At 39.4% G+C, this 16,353-nt stretch overlaps 1 protein-coding gene across 2 annotated transcripts; it reads right to left on the minus strand.

Annotated features, from left to right (window-relative positions):
• Positions 1-5,973: 5,973 nt before the first annotated feature.
• On the minus strand, positions 5,974-15,798 carry LOC130846504 (cytochrome c oxidase subunit 5A, mitochondrial). Of its 2 annotated transcripts, none has more exons than XM_057724789.1 (5): positions 15,602-15,798; positions 11,240-11,356; positions 9,501-9,622; positions 7,882-8,004; positions 5,974-6,140 (listed from the first exon to the last, which is right to left on the minus strand). In XM_057724789.1, the coding sequence occupies exons 1-4, from the start codon at positions 15,705-15,707 to the stop codon at positions 7,891-7,893; spliced, it is 459 nt and encodes a 152-aa protein (XP_057580772.1). In that variant the 5' UTR covers positions 15,708-15,798; the 3' UTR covers positions 5,974-6,140; positions 7,882-7,890. The 2 variants fall into 2 exon arrangements, with proteins under 2 accessions (XP_057580772.1, XP_057580773.1); XM_057724790.1 differs by lacking the exon at positions 15,602-15,798 and adding an exon at positions 15,209-15,592.
• Positions 15,799-16,353: the final 555 nt, after the last annotated feature.

The following is a 16,353-nucleotide window of genomic DNA, read 5'->3' on the forward strand; positions in this document are numbered from 1 at the left end:
TTTTTAAGAAAGGGCTCTTGGACTTCCCTGGTGGTCCAGTGGTAGAGTCCACCTTCCAATGCAGGGAATTTGGGTTCAGTCACTGGTCAGGGAAGATCCCACATGCTGTGGGGCAACTAGCCCCACTCACCACAAGCACTGAGCTTGCGCGCCTCAGCTAGAGAAACTGCGTGCCACAAACTACAGAGCCCACACACCCTGGAGCCTGTGCGCCACAACTAGAGAAGAGAAAATACATACGCCACAACTTGAGAGAAGCCCGTGTGCCACAATGAAGAGCCTGAGTGCTGCAGAGAAAGATCCTGCATGCCGCAACGAAGATCCCGCGTGCCGCAATTAAGACCGGACACAGCCAAAAACAAAATTTTTTTTAAAAATGAAGGGCTCTTTTATTTACTTATTTTTTTACTTGGCTGCTCCAGGTCTTAGTTGTGGCATGCAGGATCTTTAGTTGTGGCATGCAAACTCTTAGCTGTGGCATGTGGGATCTAATTGCCTGACCAGGGATTGAACCCAGGCCCCCTGCACTGGGAGCATGGAGGCTTAGCTGCTGGACTACCAGGGAAGTCCCCCTCTGTGCATATTTAAAGTAGATTTTTTTTTATATTAACCCCTTACCAGATATATGATTTGCAAAGATTTTCTCCCATTCAGTAGGTTGCCTTTGAATTTTGTTGGTTTCTGTTGCTATGCAAAAGCTTTTTAGTTTGATGTAGTCCCACTTGTTTATATTTGCTTTTGTTGCCTTTGCTTTTGGTATCAAATCCAAAAAATCACCAAGACAGATGTCAAGGAGTTTACCACCTATGTTTTCTTCTAGGAGTTTTACAATTCCTGGTCTTACATTCAACTCTTTGATCCATTTTTAGTTAATTTTTGTGTGTGATGGAAGATAGTCTAGTTTTATTCTTTTGGGTGTGGCTGTCCAGTTTTCTCAACATGATTTACTGAGGAGACTTTCCTTTCTCCACTGTATATTCTTGCCTTCTTTATTGTAAATTAATTGATCATACATGTGTGGGTTTATTTCTGGACTCTCTATTTTGTTCCACTGATCATTGTGTCTGGTTTTGTTTGTTTGTTTGCCAATACTATACTGTTTTGATTGCTATAGCCTTGTAATATAGTTTGAAATCAGGGCACATGATGCCTCCAGCTTTGTTCTTCTCTCTCAAGATTGTTTTGGCTATTTTGTGATCCCGCACAAATTTTAAGGACTCTGTTCTGTTTCTGTGAAAACTGCCACTGTAATTTTGATAGGGATTGCATTGAATCTATAGATTGTTTTGGGTATTATGGACATTTACAATATTAATTCTTCCAGTCCATAAGCATGGAATATCTTTCCATTTATTTTTGTCTTATTCAATTTCTTTCATCAACGTCTTATACTTCTCAGTGTACAGGTCTTTCACCTTGATTAAATTTATTGCTAGGTATTTTATTTTCTTTGATGCAATTATAAATGAGATTGTTTTCTTAGTTTCTCTTTCTGATAGTTTGTAAGTGTATGGAAACGTAACAGATTTTTGTATATTGACTTTTTACCCTGCTACTTTACAGAATTTGTTTTTTATTAGTTCTAACACTTTCTTTGGTGGAGTCTTTAGGGTTTTCTATATATAATAGGTCATCTGCAAATAGTAACAGTTTCACTTCTTCCTTCTGGAAACGTTTTCTTTCTTTTTCTTGTCTAATTGCTCTCTAGGACTTCCAATACTGTGTTGAATAAAAGTGATGAGAGTAGGCATCCTTGTCTTGTTCCTGGTGTTAGAAAAAAGCTTTTAGCTTTCATCATTGGGTATGATGTTAACTATGAGCTTATCATATATGGCTTTTATTATGTTGAAGTGCATTCCCTCTATACCCACTTTGTTGAGTGTTGTTGGTTTTTATTTTTGTTTTTTTTTTATCATAAATGGATGTTGAATTTTTTTTTTTCTGGATGTTGAATTTTGTCCTGTGCTTTTTCTGCATCTGTTGAGATGATCATACAGTTTTCATCCTTTATTTTGTTAATGTGATGTACGGTAAGTCCCCTACATACAAACAAGTTCTGTTCCAAGAGAACATTTGTAAGTCCATTTTGTTCATAAATTCCAACAAAGTTAGGCTAGGTACCAACTAACACAATCGGCTATATAGTAGTGTACTGCAACAGGTTTATAATACCTTTCACACAAATAATACATAAAAAACAAACACAAAAAATAAACTTTTAAAATCTTATAGTACAGTACCTTGAAAAGTATGCCAGACATGTGAACTAACTTACATGATTGGCCATGCAAATGCATGTTTGCATCTTTGAAAGTTCACAACTTGAAGATTCATATGTGGAGGACTGACTGTATCATGTTGATTGATTTGTGGATATTGAACCATCCTTGCATTTATTCCTGGAATAAATCCCACTTGATAATGTTATATGATCCTTTTAATATATTGTTGACTTTTGTTTCCTACTACTTTGTTGAGGATTTTTGCATGTGTTCATCGGGGTGAATTTTTTATCCTGCTACTTCTGAGGTTTTCTTTTCCCATCTCACTAGATTTCAGACTTTACCCTTTGATTTTTCCTATTATTGGTAGAGCACAGATAACTGACACACGGAGCCCATGAATCTGCAGGTCTTTCTGGGTTTCCAGGTCACCAGCCCCACCTTAAGCCCCACCTTAATTCATGTCATCTCCCTCTAGGGAAGAGATATTCCAAATCCTCATAGCATCCTCATATGGTACTGTCATACCTACTTCACATATGTATAAGGAAAGTGAGAATCACAGAGATTAACTGATTTGCTGGAGGCCACAAAGTTGTATAGATAAGAATTGAATACTTATCTGCCTCAAAAGCCTAACCTCTTTTTATACCAGTCAGGTGTATGTCTTTGATGTTATGGACTGAATTGTGCCTCCACCCACCCAAATTTATATGTTGAAGCCCTAACCCCCAGTGTGCCTTTTTTTGGAGCCACAGCCTTTAAGTGGGCGATTAAGGTTAAATGAGGTCATAAGGGTGGAGCTGTAATCCAATAGGATTGGTGTCCTTATAAGAAAAGAGACACCAGGGAATTTCCTGGTGGTCCAGTGGTTAGGACTCTGCTCTTCCACTGAAGGGGACACGGGTTCAATCCCTGGTTGGGGAACTAAGATCCTGCATGCTGTGCAGTGTGGCAAAAAAAAAAAAAAAGACACCAGAAATGTGTACACACAGAGAAAAATGCCTTTTGAGGATACTGAGAGAAGGCAGCTATCTGCAAGCCAGAAAGACAGACCTCATCAGAAACCAACCTTGCTGGCACCTTGATCCTGAACTTCCAGTCTCCAGAATTGTGAGAAAATAAATTTTGGTTTCTTGGATTTTTGGCCACACGGCTTGCAGAATGTTTCCCAACCAGGGATTGAACCCAGGCCATGGCAGTAAAAGTGCTGAATCCTAACCACTAGACCACCAGGAAACTCCTAAAGAATGGCTAGGCTTAAACCATTTTCCCAAGCATCATGATTATAAAAATGATTATAATAAATAAGACCTAATCTTACTAATCTTTCATTCTCATTTTAAGCTGCAAAGTAGCTCTCATTTTCAGATCATAAAACAGAAGCACAGGAAGGTTAGCTAACTTATCCATAGTCATATAACTGCTATATAGTAGAATGGGATTTGAACATAGGTCTGAATACAAACTGTTTTCTCACTCTTGCTACATTGTGTTGCCTTCCATTGGCTGATGGGTAGATGTAGTAAAAAAAAACACTAGGACATACTAACAATCATGTCCCTCTTGGGATATAATTGGAATCTCACATCATACTCCCTTACACACGGGGGATACATTCCAGGACCCCCAGTGGATGCCTGTAACTGGGGATAGTACCAAACCCTGTAAAGACTATGTTTTTTCCTATACATACTTATGAAAACGTTTAATTTATAAATTAGGCACAGTAAGAGATTAACAATAATTAATAACTACAATGTACTGTAATAAAAGTTAAGTGAATGTGATGTCTCCCTCAAAATATCTTATTGTACAAATTTAATGTCTTTCCATATTAACTAAGCACTTATCTCTCACTGTGGCTTAACTTTTGCAGTTCAAGGTTCAACCGCAAAACCAGCACACATTTTTTTCCTTCTTCACGATATCAGATTGAAGAGTTTTTCTTAGTGTAGATCTTAGCAACCTCAGCATAGGACTTTTTTTCTTTCCTTAAGTCAAGAACTTTCACCTTTTCACTTAAAAGAAGCACTTTACAGGTTCTCTCTGGCATATGCAAACTGGCAGCATTACTACTCCTGTACTTTGGGGAAATTATTAAGTAAAATTACTTGAACACAAGCACCGTGATACAATGACAATCAATCTGATAACTAAGACAGCTACTAAGTGACTAATGGGATGGATGGGATGGAGAGAGAAGGCAAAAGATTTCATCACGCTACTCAGAACAGCGCTCAATTTAAAACTTGTTTATTTTTGGAATTTTCCATTTAATATATTTGGACCACAGTTTAGTATGGGTAACAAACTGCAGAAAGCAAAACTGCAGACAGCAAAACTGCAGATAAGTGGGGCACAGGGGCGGGGAGCAACCATATTCTTGCCCAAAACGTTTAACTAGATTTTAGTATGAGGAAACAATCAGGAAGATGCAGATACAGGACATTCTACACCACTGGCCTGGACTCCTCAGAAAAATCAACTGTATATATTTTATGCCAAACTTCTTGAAGCACATTCACAGTACTGTGGTTATTTAGGAGAAATTCCTCTTTCTTAGATGTTGCTTAAGTATTTAGGGGTAAAGTGTCATGTCTGAAACTTAGTTTCAAATGATTAAGGAAAAAAAGTGTATATATACTAGGACAAAACAAATGTAGTAAACCATTAATTGGTCTGAAAATTTTCAAAACAAAGAGTAGGGAAAGAAAAAGCTAGAGACCCCATTCTGCTAGGGTAGAAGCCCTACCCGTCAACAAGCTGTGACTCTGTTCTAGCTCTACCTAAAAGAAGTAGACCATAAATATTGTTAGCTTCACATTTCTACTTCTTAAAAAGGGGGACTTTTGGGTAAGTAATCAGCCTTTTATAAAAGGTCATTTGTGTCAAACCTTACCAAGACCGATTTTACCTTTTTTTTTCTTTTTTTGGACACGCTGCGGGGCATGCAGGATCATAGCTCCCCAATCGAACCCATGCCCCTTGCAGTGGAAGCACGGAGGCTTAACTGCCAGGGAAGTACCCCCGAACTGATTTTACTAATATTTCCTTACATGGCTTTAGGAGAGCAGACATCTAAATTTCAACCTAATATTAATCCAATTAGCCTGATGCTGCAGTCTGAACTGGATGTATTAGAAGTCACTCAAACCTAAAACCTCTTGATCCAGCAGCTGGTTTCCAGTATTATGGGGCTTCAAAGGTAAGACAGGATTTATGTATTTTATTTTTTCAAGAAGTAAACTCATTTACTCAGTTCTTTTAAGCAGAAAGCCTCCAAATCTACCCCAGCAAATTCTTTGATGTCCAAGGCTAACACTGTACTGCTAGGGAAGAACAGGTAAGGAAGGAAAGAGGCACTAAGTATTTAGGGGTAAAGTATGCAGGGACTGGCTACTACACAGTACATCCTCAAGACTATCTCAATGACCACTTCAAAACTTCATTTCACCCGTCTGGGGGAAGGTACACAATTTGATCTATCCCTACAGAGAACCAATCCCATAAGTCCAGGGTACTTGCTGGCCCTGTCAACAAGAAAATTCAACATAAATGATTTTTAATTTTTAGCTAAATTACCAGCCAGTGCACCCAAATATGTTTATGTAGCTGACTTTCATGTTGGGTGGTTTCCAGAGAATTGAAGCCATTCTCTCAGCATATAAGGTGGCAACCAAACAGTGAAACTAACAACCCTATAATAGTTCTTTTGCTTTTCAATGCAAACACATGAAACAATACCTAATTTCAGTTCAAACTCATTTCCCTTTTATTAAAGTCCAAGTTACATTTACATAGTTTGGTACTCCACAAAGGAAAACTTGTTCAAATAAGGTAATATGTTATCATCAGTATTTCCAGGTGTTTGTTTACAATCAAGTAGCATTATCAATAAATCCTTGGGAAGCCCATCTGTAAGAGAAAACATGAAAAATTAGCTAGGAAATAAAGAAAACAAGTAATCTTACTAAAAATAACTTTCAGAGCAACAGCTGAAGAAAACCACTGCCTCTGTGTGGTCTCTTCTGCTCTTACTTAATCCTGCCTGCAATCAACACACCAGGTACTAGCTGTTTAGTTTTTTGTTGTTATACACCTGGTAATTATTGGGGTAGTCTTCTTTTCCAATCAGAAAAGTGTTGGGGAGTTGCCCTCTTAAAAAAATTTTAAGTAAAAGAAATACAGTATTACTGCAGCTACAAAATATCCTATATAACAAAGATCTTCTAAACTCCCTGGAATAATACTTGATAAATGAAAGCCGTTCCACATTTTACAAAGATGTGCTATCTGGCTTCAGGGAGGAGGAGGAGGAGGTGGTGGCATAGGGGTGGACAAAGATAAATTAAGACTCCTGCTCCAAAGCAAGCTGTAAAAAGATACCTCAAAATTGGATTATAAAACCCCAGGCATTTTCTGTTTACTTTGTCAGTAGGAAGATTGAATGCAGGGATTCTTTTGAGTTCTAAGATTTTTAAATAAGTGCTTATTAGGTATGAAATTAGGTGTTCACGAATGCTACCCTAACCAGGCTCACTGGTTCTTTATCCTGTGAGGGATCTGATACTAGCTCTTAAAACTTCTTACTCTTAGGAAGCAAATCCTCTATTTAACTCTGAGAAATAAGAGTATGGCCTTAGTAAATGCCTCAGTACTGCAATGCCTACAAAGGATGTGTGGCATAGTAAAAGCAATGGACTCTGGAGACAGGCTGCCTTGGTTTAAATGTGGGTTCCTCCACTACTTGTATGACCTTGGACAAGGTGCCTCAGTTTCCTCATCAGTAAAATAGTAAAATGGGAATAATTACAATAACAGTAAGTACCTCACAGGACAGTTTATGAGGATTAAATGAATTAATATTTATAAAGCTCATAAAACAGTACCTGACACAGTAAGAGTTATAGACACTATTTGTAAAATAAAATAAATATATGTTATTACTTATATATTTTGTTTTACAAAAGATTTTCTGCATACTGCTTACTACTCTGGCAACCCTGTGGCTGGTTTTATTACCTCATCTGTCTTTCCAAGAGGACATGGTATCGAATAAGTTTTTATTATCAATGAATATCAGTTAACTATTATATTCCAACTTGGGCACACAAAAACAGAAGCATCAAATCAACAAAACCTTGCTGTTAAAAATAAACAGATGCAAAAAAACCATGCATAAAAGCATGCATGATGAACACCTTGTATGTAGTAGACTACCTTCAGTTGGAGGAAGGCTAGTTTAAAGGGAGTTTAGTTTAAAGGGCTGGAATTAGGGAAAAGGTACAGAGAGGGCTTCAACTCTATGTGAAAACTGTCGTTTCTTGGGGGAGGGGGGAAACTAAAGCAAACATGGCAAAAATAATATCTCAAAATTGGGGTGTTGCTACAGTTATTCCCTATGCTATTCTTTATGCTTGAAATATTTTATACAGATTTTAAAATAAGGCTTTTACTTGACTTTACACCAGTAAAAGAGTAATTATAACAACTAGAAACAACAATTCTAGCTCCTTAAACATAGGTACTCCTCTCTAAATCTCTAAGCTCACAGCCTCTAACAAGGCCACAAAAAGGTCTTACTCTGAGATACTGAAATACCACTCACTTACCCCTCCCTGGATTCTTTCCTGCCTTATTCAGGTATGTAGCTTACCTATGGGGTTTATACTTTGTCAAGGCCCAGTTCCTCTGGAGTGGAGATTCCCAGTTCATTCAAAGTTGGTCTAAGTTCCTGGATGACATAGGGGTAGATTTCCTTATGAGGTCCTGCTTTGTCCTATTGGCAAAGAAAATATTCACATTTAGCTCTGAAAAGCTGTCTCTGTTACCAAAATTAACTTGAAAATGCTTTTAATCACATATGCAGAGGCCAGTAGCAGAGAATACAAGTCACCTACTTTTAAGTTAACATATTTGTTCAAAAAGAGAGCAACTTATGTAGGCACTATCCAAGGTAGGTTTTTAAGATACCTGGAGACTAAGGCAATTGGACTAAATCCAAGGGAAAAAACATTTTAAAGACTCGAGTTATTGGAAAAGAAGGTGGTGATGACAGAATTTTGTGATGGCAATTAAATGTGCCCAACAGGCAACAGGAATAATTAAGTTAACACGGAAAAAAAGTTTTCTGATTTGCCTCAATTTGAGACCCTAACTGAATTAACTACTGGTGCTGAATGGATTGATAGCCTACAGAACCCTTAATTATCTTACCCATTTTAGATAATGTCATACTTTCCCTCTTACAGACCTTGAATTTCTTTCTTATAGAACATAATGTCTTTTCATGGAGAGCTACACTTAGAGAATACTTATTTCCAAGACAAGAGAGTTTTGATGAATACTCACCATAACATACAATTACACCTATATTGTCACAAGGTTCCTCAGGGACAAATATTAAAAATCAAATGGACTAAGACAGTGCCAAGCTATTACTCTTCTATCTTTAACAAATTCTAGGTCTCCTTAATTGTATTTTTTTAATTATAAAATTCTAATTTAAAATTCAATGCATTAATTTTTTCATTACAGAAAAATTAGAAACTATAATCAAGTAAGAGGGAGGAGAATAAGCACATATCCTCTTACATTTTGATCATTCTCTCTATACTTTCTAATAAAATGGGGTTATATACCACAAAAATTACTTCATAATTGCCTTCAGTTAATATACTATAAATATCTTTATTTTATTTTTTAATGAATTTATTTTTTTATTTATTGGCTGCATGAGGGCTTTCTCTAGTTGCAGTGAGTGGGGGCCACTCTTCGTTGCGGTGCGCAGGCTTCTCAGTGCGGTGGCTTCTCTTGTTGTGGAGCATGGGCTCTAAGTGTGCAGGCTCAGTAGTTGTGTCAAACAGGCACAGTTGCCCCGAGGCACGTGGGATCCTCCCAGTCCAGGGATCAAACCTGTGTCCCCTGCATTGGCAGGCGGATTCTTAACCACTGTGCCACCAGGGAAGTCCCCATAAATACCTTTAATGTTGAACACACTTCTACAACATTAAGATGCTGTACGTTCTTAATTATTTCTTTAAGATAAATTCGCAAACAGGATTGCTGAACAAATGGGTATCAAGCACAATTTTTAGTCCCTGAATTTTACCAAACCACCTCCCAAAAAGACTGTAACCACAATGTACAATCCCTCTAGCTATATAAAGACTAATTTTAGGTATTTTAACAAATTCAAAAACACAGAATATGCCAATACCTAATCAGTTGTCCACCTACTTCCAGAAAAACTTACAGCATTGTTATTTCACTGACCTTAACAACCTCTAGGATGCGAACTGCACTAGCAAAATCATTTAAGCGTCTGCATGCCCGCAAAGCAGCATCAATGATTTTGGGTTCTGGAACCAGATCATAGCCAACAAGCGTGTTCATCCCTGTTAAATTAAAAAGAGGGGTCATATCAACCTGGAACATCCTCACTTAAACTATGTTTTAGTTACCTATATTTTTATTGAACCATAGACATGTGATCTTTTCTGTTTGGGCTTCTATTCTCTTATCTCTAAAATAAAATATTTGGGAATTCCCTGGTGGTCCAGAGGTAAGGACATGGCACTTCCATTCCCAGGGCAGTAGCATGCAGACTGAAGGAAAAAAACTCAAGAGTTTTCTTAAATGCAAACACTATTTTCAATTAGCTGGTTTCTTCTCAAACAAGAGGGTCATTTTCAACTCATATCTTTAACTCTTAGTACAATGTATGTACTTTGATTGCTTTAAAACAGACCTGTTTGGAAAATAATCTAAAAATGCTTAAGGAGGTAATGAAGCCCAAATGAGGGCATTAAGGAGATACAGAGAACCATCAGTGCACAGTCATAAACATTCAACCAGAAAATGACGGCATGATTACTTTTGGCTCTGCACAAAATGACACATCATACAATCTAGGATTCTCTTAATGGGAATGCAGAACTGATGTTCTTTTCATTACTTCTACTCAAGATTATCCAAAAATTTCCCCAGTTGTAGCTAAATGGAGTCATTACATTCCTGAAGAGAAGCATGAAGCACTTAGGTTTCCTGCTTTTATTTATTTTAAAATATTTAAACAAAGGACACCAGCAGCTGCAATGCTAGAGTATAGTCACAGAGAATGAACTCTTGGTCTGAGATAAACTGCCTACACATAAAATTAGTTATCTACCAGTCTACTAGCCTGGTTATTATTAATGCTACTTACTTATGTTAAAATGTGCATTTGCAAATTTAAGATTAACAAGTTCTAGCTTACTCAGACTGGACACTTATTCAGGGCAAGACAAATCATAACTGAGAATAAAAATAACAAAAACCCCCAACTTTTACCAAGTGGGGAAGAGAACCAAATGACTATTTGCACAAATTATCTAAAAGTTACACAACTGTTAAATCTTGCTCACCTTGGCCTATCATTATAGCAGTAATAATGCTGTCCCCCAGGAGATGTTTTTCATTGTCACAACTAGGGGTGTGTGGGGGTGTTGGCATCTAGTGGGTAGAAACCAAGGATGCTGCTAAATATCCTACAATGCAAAGGAGAGCCCTTGCAACAAAGAACTGTCTGACCCCAAATGTCAACTGTGCCTCTTTTAAAACCCTGCTTTACAGGAAACACTCACTCTGGATACATAAGCTTTCCTAATTGTAAGATGCATGACAATACCCAGCTTACATGACACGTTTTCAAAATACAGTCGACCCTTGAACAACATGGATTTGAACTGTACAGGTCCACTTACATGTGCATTTTTTTTCAATAAATACTACAATGCTACATGATCTGAAGTTCGTTGAGTTTGTAGATGGAGAACCTTGGACACAGAACTGTGGATAAGGGGGGCCAACTGTAAAGTTATATGTGGATTTTCTACGTGGGGGTGGGTGCCAGTGTCCCTAACCCCAAGTTTTTCAAGGGTTAACTGTAGTTACTTTCAACAAAATAGTGGAAGACTACCCAGCAGTTCATAATTCTACACTAAAATAGATACATATGCCTATGTTCCAATTACCTTTACGCAATTCCCAAGCATCAATATCTGGCTTATTGAAGTATGTCACCCAGCGAGCATCAAACTCCTCATCTGTCTCATGTGACCCATGGGAGTAGCAGCGAATTGACTGGATAGCTACAGGGGAGAAAGAGCAATAACTTCAAGGTACAGAAGTAGTACTTGACATGTCTCGCCAATACATAAATTTTTTCTTTTTTTGGTGTGTCTTAAAATACACATAACATAAAATTTACCATCTTAACCATTTCTAAATATACAGTTCGGTGGTATTAAATACACTTAATGCATTAAGTTTTGAAACAACTATGTACGTCATGGTAGGAAAATTATTCAGCAGGTCAAATGAAACAAATCTTATGTACTGGTTTGAAAAAAGTCTTAAAAATTAAGCATAGAAAAGCAAAAAGTATTATATATGTATGTTTATGCTTTTATCCCCCTAATGTGTAATGCTGACATGTAATTGTTAAGTGTTATCTTTGGAAGGAAAAGCTATTTTTTTGTATTCTTATTTTTATGATAAGCAGAGTATTAATTCCTAATTTGAAATAATGTCCATTCTTGGGAACCCCCTGGTTGTCCAGTGGTTTGGACTCTGAGTTTTCACTGCCAAGGGCCCTGGGTTCAATCCCTGACTGGGGAACTAAGATCCCACAGGCTGCACAGCGGGGCCAAAAGAAATAATGTCCCAAAAAAAGAAAAAAAAGAAAAAAAAAGAAATAATGTCCGTTCTAGTTCTTAAGCAAATTTATGATACATTTTCTTGACAAATTGAAAAAAAAAAAACCCCCAAAAAACAAAAAAATCCCTTATGCTCTCCATTAAATTATATTTCAAAATAAATTACACATCCTGACAAAGCAATGGTAATTTAAAAACTGTTTTTATCAAACTACAGCCCCCTGACCTAACATTCTAATTTAAAAAAGTGACTTACACCCAATGGGAAAAAAAGTTTTATTAGATTTCTAAGAAGTGAGGTTTTTTAATATAACACTATCAAGAAAATAGGAAACATTTAGCATTCTGCTCCCAATCAATATACCTTTTCCAGTACCATATGAAAAGCTTTCCCATTTTTAGTTTTTGCCTGTCAAATGGACAGTGAATTGGGAGTTAAGAAATTTGAATTCTTTCCAAATAGTCTCTGAATGGAGCAGGAGGTGGGAAAAGGTATTTCTACCTTTGAGTTTTAGGAGGCAGAGGAGCCTAGTCAAACACTTCTAGGCTCTTCACTCTCCCGCCGTTTGACCCTAGTAAAATTAACTCAAGTTGTATATTCCTTATCTGTAAAATGGGGATACCACTACCTTAGCAGAGTATGCTGATTAAAAGTGAAAGCCAGATAACACTTTGCCAGGCCTTAGTACCTTGTAGGTAGGTACTCAATGAATGGTAGCTTTAAATTAATCCTTATCTAGAAATGTCTTGATTGATCTTCTATTTATGGAAATCATAATTTATAGAAATGCAACATTCTTCAAATTGCAGTTCTCATTATATGAATTAGATAAGCTTGGTATAATTTCTAGTTATTTTTAAAGGATTTTAAAGGATTAACATATCAAAAACAGTTTAGCCTACTGTTACCAAAAATTTGTAAACTACCTTTTTCAAAAACTAAAGCTATCCTTAGCAGAATACTTAAAGTGCAAGTATATAATCAAGCATAAACTGCTTAGCAGTTCCTTATCAAGTTAAATACACAGCTACCATACCCAATAATTCCCCTTCTAAGTATTTACCCAAGAAAAATGAAGTCTATAATTCTCTCCCCAGAGGTAATTATTAAGTGTACCTTTCCAACCACCCAAAAAGTGGTTCATGATAATAAATTTCTTTTGCTCACTGCTGGGCATGAGCATGGATTTCACTAAATGACTGTGGCTTTGTTTTGTTTTCTAACTATGAAAAAGATGGCCAGCAACCGCAAATCCTAGACAGGGAGATAGATGGATTACCTTTGACAATTTGTTCACCTTTCTTCTGAGAGTCCCAAATTACAAACTGGTTGTATTCAAAAACAAAAAACAAAAACCTTGCATGAGACAACTATTTATAGCATACCAAGCAAGCACTGGGAACACACATAGCCTCTAGGTTGGGAAAAACGTACTCTCCCACGTGGTTTATAGTCCTAATTCCAGTAATGTGTAGAGCAGGATCCATTCTTCTAGATATGGACATGCTTAACATTTTGATTTTTCAGTAAACTATATAGGCATTCTTTCCCTCCCTCACACCACCCCTAATTAAGTACAGCACTTCCACCTAGTTTTGAGGCTTGTATGGTAAACTATTCTGGAAAACAATTCCTTAGTACTTTTATATAAACTGAAGATTCCAGAGTAGGAAAAGAGAAGCAGCTGTAAAAAAATTGGGACATTTCTAGGGCTACAATCTAAAAACCTATTCCTAACATTGCTTTTTGGCATTCAGTTAAGCAATCTTTAAAAAAAAAGGCTAACATACTTAGAAAAATTAAGGGGCTCATTAATCCCCTTCAATAACTACTCAGCTCAGACAAGGTTCAAAGAATGGACATTTTGGTGGTGGTGATTCTAGGAATAATGGAAAGAAGTGAATAATGTGGAGGCTGCAGGAACAAGCTCAAAGGCAAGGTTCTTTATGCAGGTACAAGACTTAAGAGCAGTCATGAACCTTGGGGCCCAAAGGCTGGAAATCTATAAATGTGGGAGTGGTGCAGAAAAGGTTGGAAGGTAATAAAAAGTGCTACTTAAATTTTGCCCTGCACCAAGAAAGGAAAAGCAGAGACCCCTCCCCCCTTTCCAGAGCTATCAGGGTAAGGAATAGGTGGCAGGATTGTGTAACTTTTAAGAATCTAACCATTATTCAAAACACTGAATTATCTAATTCAGCAGTTATTGGAAAACAATTCTGTTTCAAGTTGGAGGCTTCTTCTGGGACCAAATATGGAATTTGGATTGCTACTTATCTGTTGCAAACTTGCAGCCCCTCAGGTTAACCCCTCCAGAGCTCCTTCATTTGACTTTGGATAGCCTCATCCAAGAATCTTAGTCCTTTTTGACTTTTAACTGCATAAAACGTCTTCAGTCTCACACTATTAACAAACCTCACCTACAATATGCAAAAATGAAATACACTATAAAAGAGCAAATACGTATTAAGCATTTGCGCCAGGAAAGGTGCTAAGAGTTAACATTATCTCATTTAAACCTCACAACTACTAAACATTATCCCAATTTTAAAGATGAGGAAACCTAGTCTTTAGGTTTAACTATGTCCAAGGTCACACAGCTAGAAAGTGGCTGACACGAATGTAACCAAGACTGCCTCCTTGTGGCAAATATTTAGGTTTACACGACAACACCTAAAATAAAGCTTTGTTTATGAATTACCCTAAAGAGGGTGACTAGAACGCCTAGGAGATAAATCACTATCTCCAAACTTATGAAGAGTTTAAGTTCACATGTTTAAATATGCGGGCTTAGGGGCCAAATGTCACAATGTAGCATATACTACCATCACAGACCAAAATCAAAGTGCAGTTACAATAATTAAAAGTTCAGTGCTGGACACAAAGTCTCCCGGAACACATATAGGGGGAAGGGAAAATAAGAAACAGCAATCAGGCTTCTAACCGGAAGCAAAAAATTAAGCTTCCCCATGTTTGAAGAACTCAGGATTCCTGGGGCTGTGGTACCCAATTTTTCGAAACAGTAATATTCTTATCGTAAGACCTATCAACAGTCAGGCTCTCCTCCAGACCTCAGGAAACAACCACACACGTCGATCTGTCCTAAGAATGGAAGAACTGGAACGTGGCACAGCAGTCTCTAAAGCTAACAGTGAAATGTCGGATGGAAAGACTATATACTGTGTCGCACAAAGAAGTATATAACATGTTTTCGGAAGACGCCGGGGGTGGCGGTGCCGGGGTCCCCGGAGGGACCACCCCCGCCCCTACCCTGAGCTCAATGTCACCTTCGCCGAAGCGCTGCAGGCCGCCGGTGGCCATTCCCAGTCAGGTGGCCGCGGGGTCGGCGCCGGGGCACGGTGGACGGCCCGGGCACCGGAGGGTTCCGGTGGGCGCGGGAGGTGCGCTGCGCCCCCTCCTTGGTGCCCACAGCAGGTCCACACTTGACCGGTCCGCGGTGCCCGCACCAGGAAGTCGCGTCGAGCGAGGCCCCGGGGGCGCGCCCTCGAGTCCTCCACAGCTCGAGGAGGCGGCGAGAACGGCCAGCGGTCACCAGGTTCGGCCACCGGCCCCGCGGGGCAGCAGCTAGGCCTCTGGGCGAGCCTGCCCTCGCGTGGCGGCGGGGGCCCAGGTCACCGCAAGGACACGCGGGAGCGGACAGTGGCAGGCGGGGGCCTTACCGGCGGCGGGGCCGGGGGCCGGAGTGGGGCGCAGGAGGCCTCCGGGGCTGGTCCGGGCGACTGCGGCTGCTGCTACCGAACAGCGGCGGACAGCGGCGCCTAGCATGACGGCGATGGCGGCGCGCAGCTCAAGGCTGAGGAGAAGCCGGGCGTGAGCTCAAGATCGCCGGGGAGCTCGTGGGGGCCGAACTCACGCACCGACGCACGACGGGCGGAGCGTGAAGGCCCGCCCACTGCGGCGCTCGCGCCTGGGTGGAAAGGGGCATAGCGCGGCCACGGGCGGGCTACGGCGGCGCGCTCGGGACAAAGTATTTCGGCGCTGCTCCCCGCCGGCTGTCAGGTCCCGCCGGCTGTGAGGTCCCGCGGGCCGCAGCGGTCGTCATGGCGCGAGGATGGAAGGAAGAAGGCGAAGAGCCGTCAGTGGACAGTAGCGTGGTTCAAGCCTGGCTGGGGAGGCGACTCCTGCATCGCAACATGGGAACAATAACAATAACAACGACAAATTATAATAAAAATACCTTCTTTGCTTTATCCCCCGCTTTGAGCCTAAAATAAGAGAACGAGTGGGACAGAACGACTGCCTACGTATAAGGGACCTTACTAGTAACTATTCTTATACCACAAACCCGCAAGCATTCAAAAAATGAGTCCAACCACTTGACTTTACAGAGAAGGAAACCGGCTCAGAAATTGATTCCTTGCTGGCAATCGAGGCTCTTTAGACCTAATCCCTAGTTCCAGGACTCACCTGG

Source organism: Hippopotamus amphibius, chromosome 2 (assembly GCF_030028045.1).
Source record: "Hippopotamus amphibius kiboko isolate mHipAmp2 chromosome 2, mHipAmp2.hap2, whole genome shotgun sequence".
In the NCBI taxonomy this organism is placed as follows: domain Eukaryota; kingdom Metazoa; phylum Chordata; class Mammalia; order Artiodactyla; family Hippopotamidae; genus Hippopotamus; species Hippopotamus amphibius.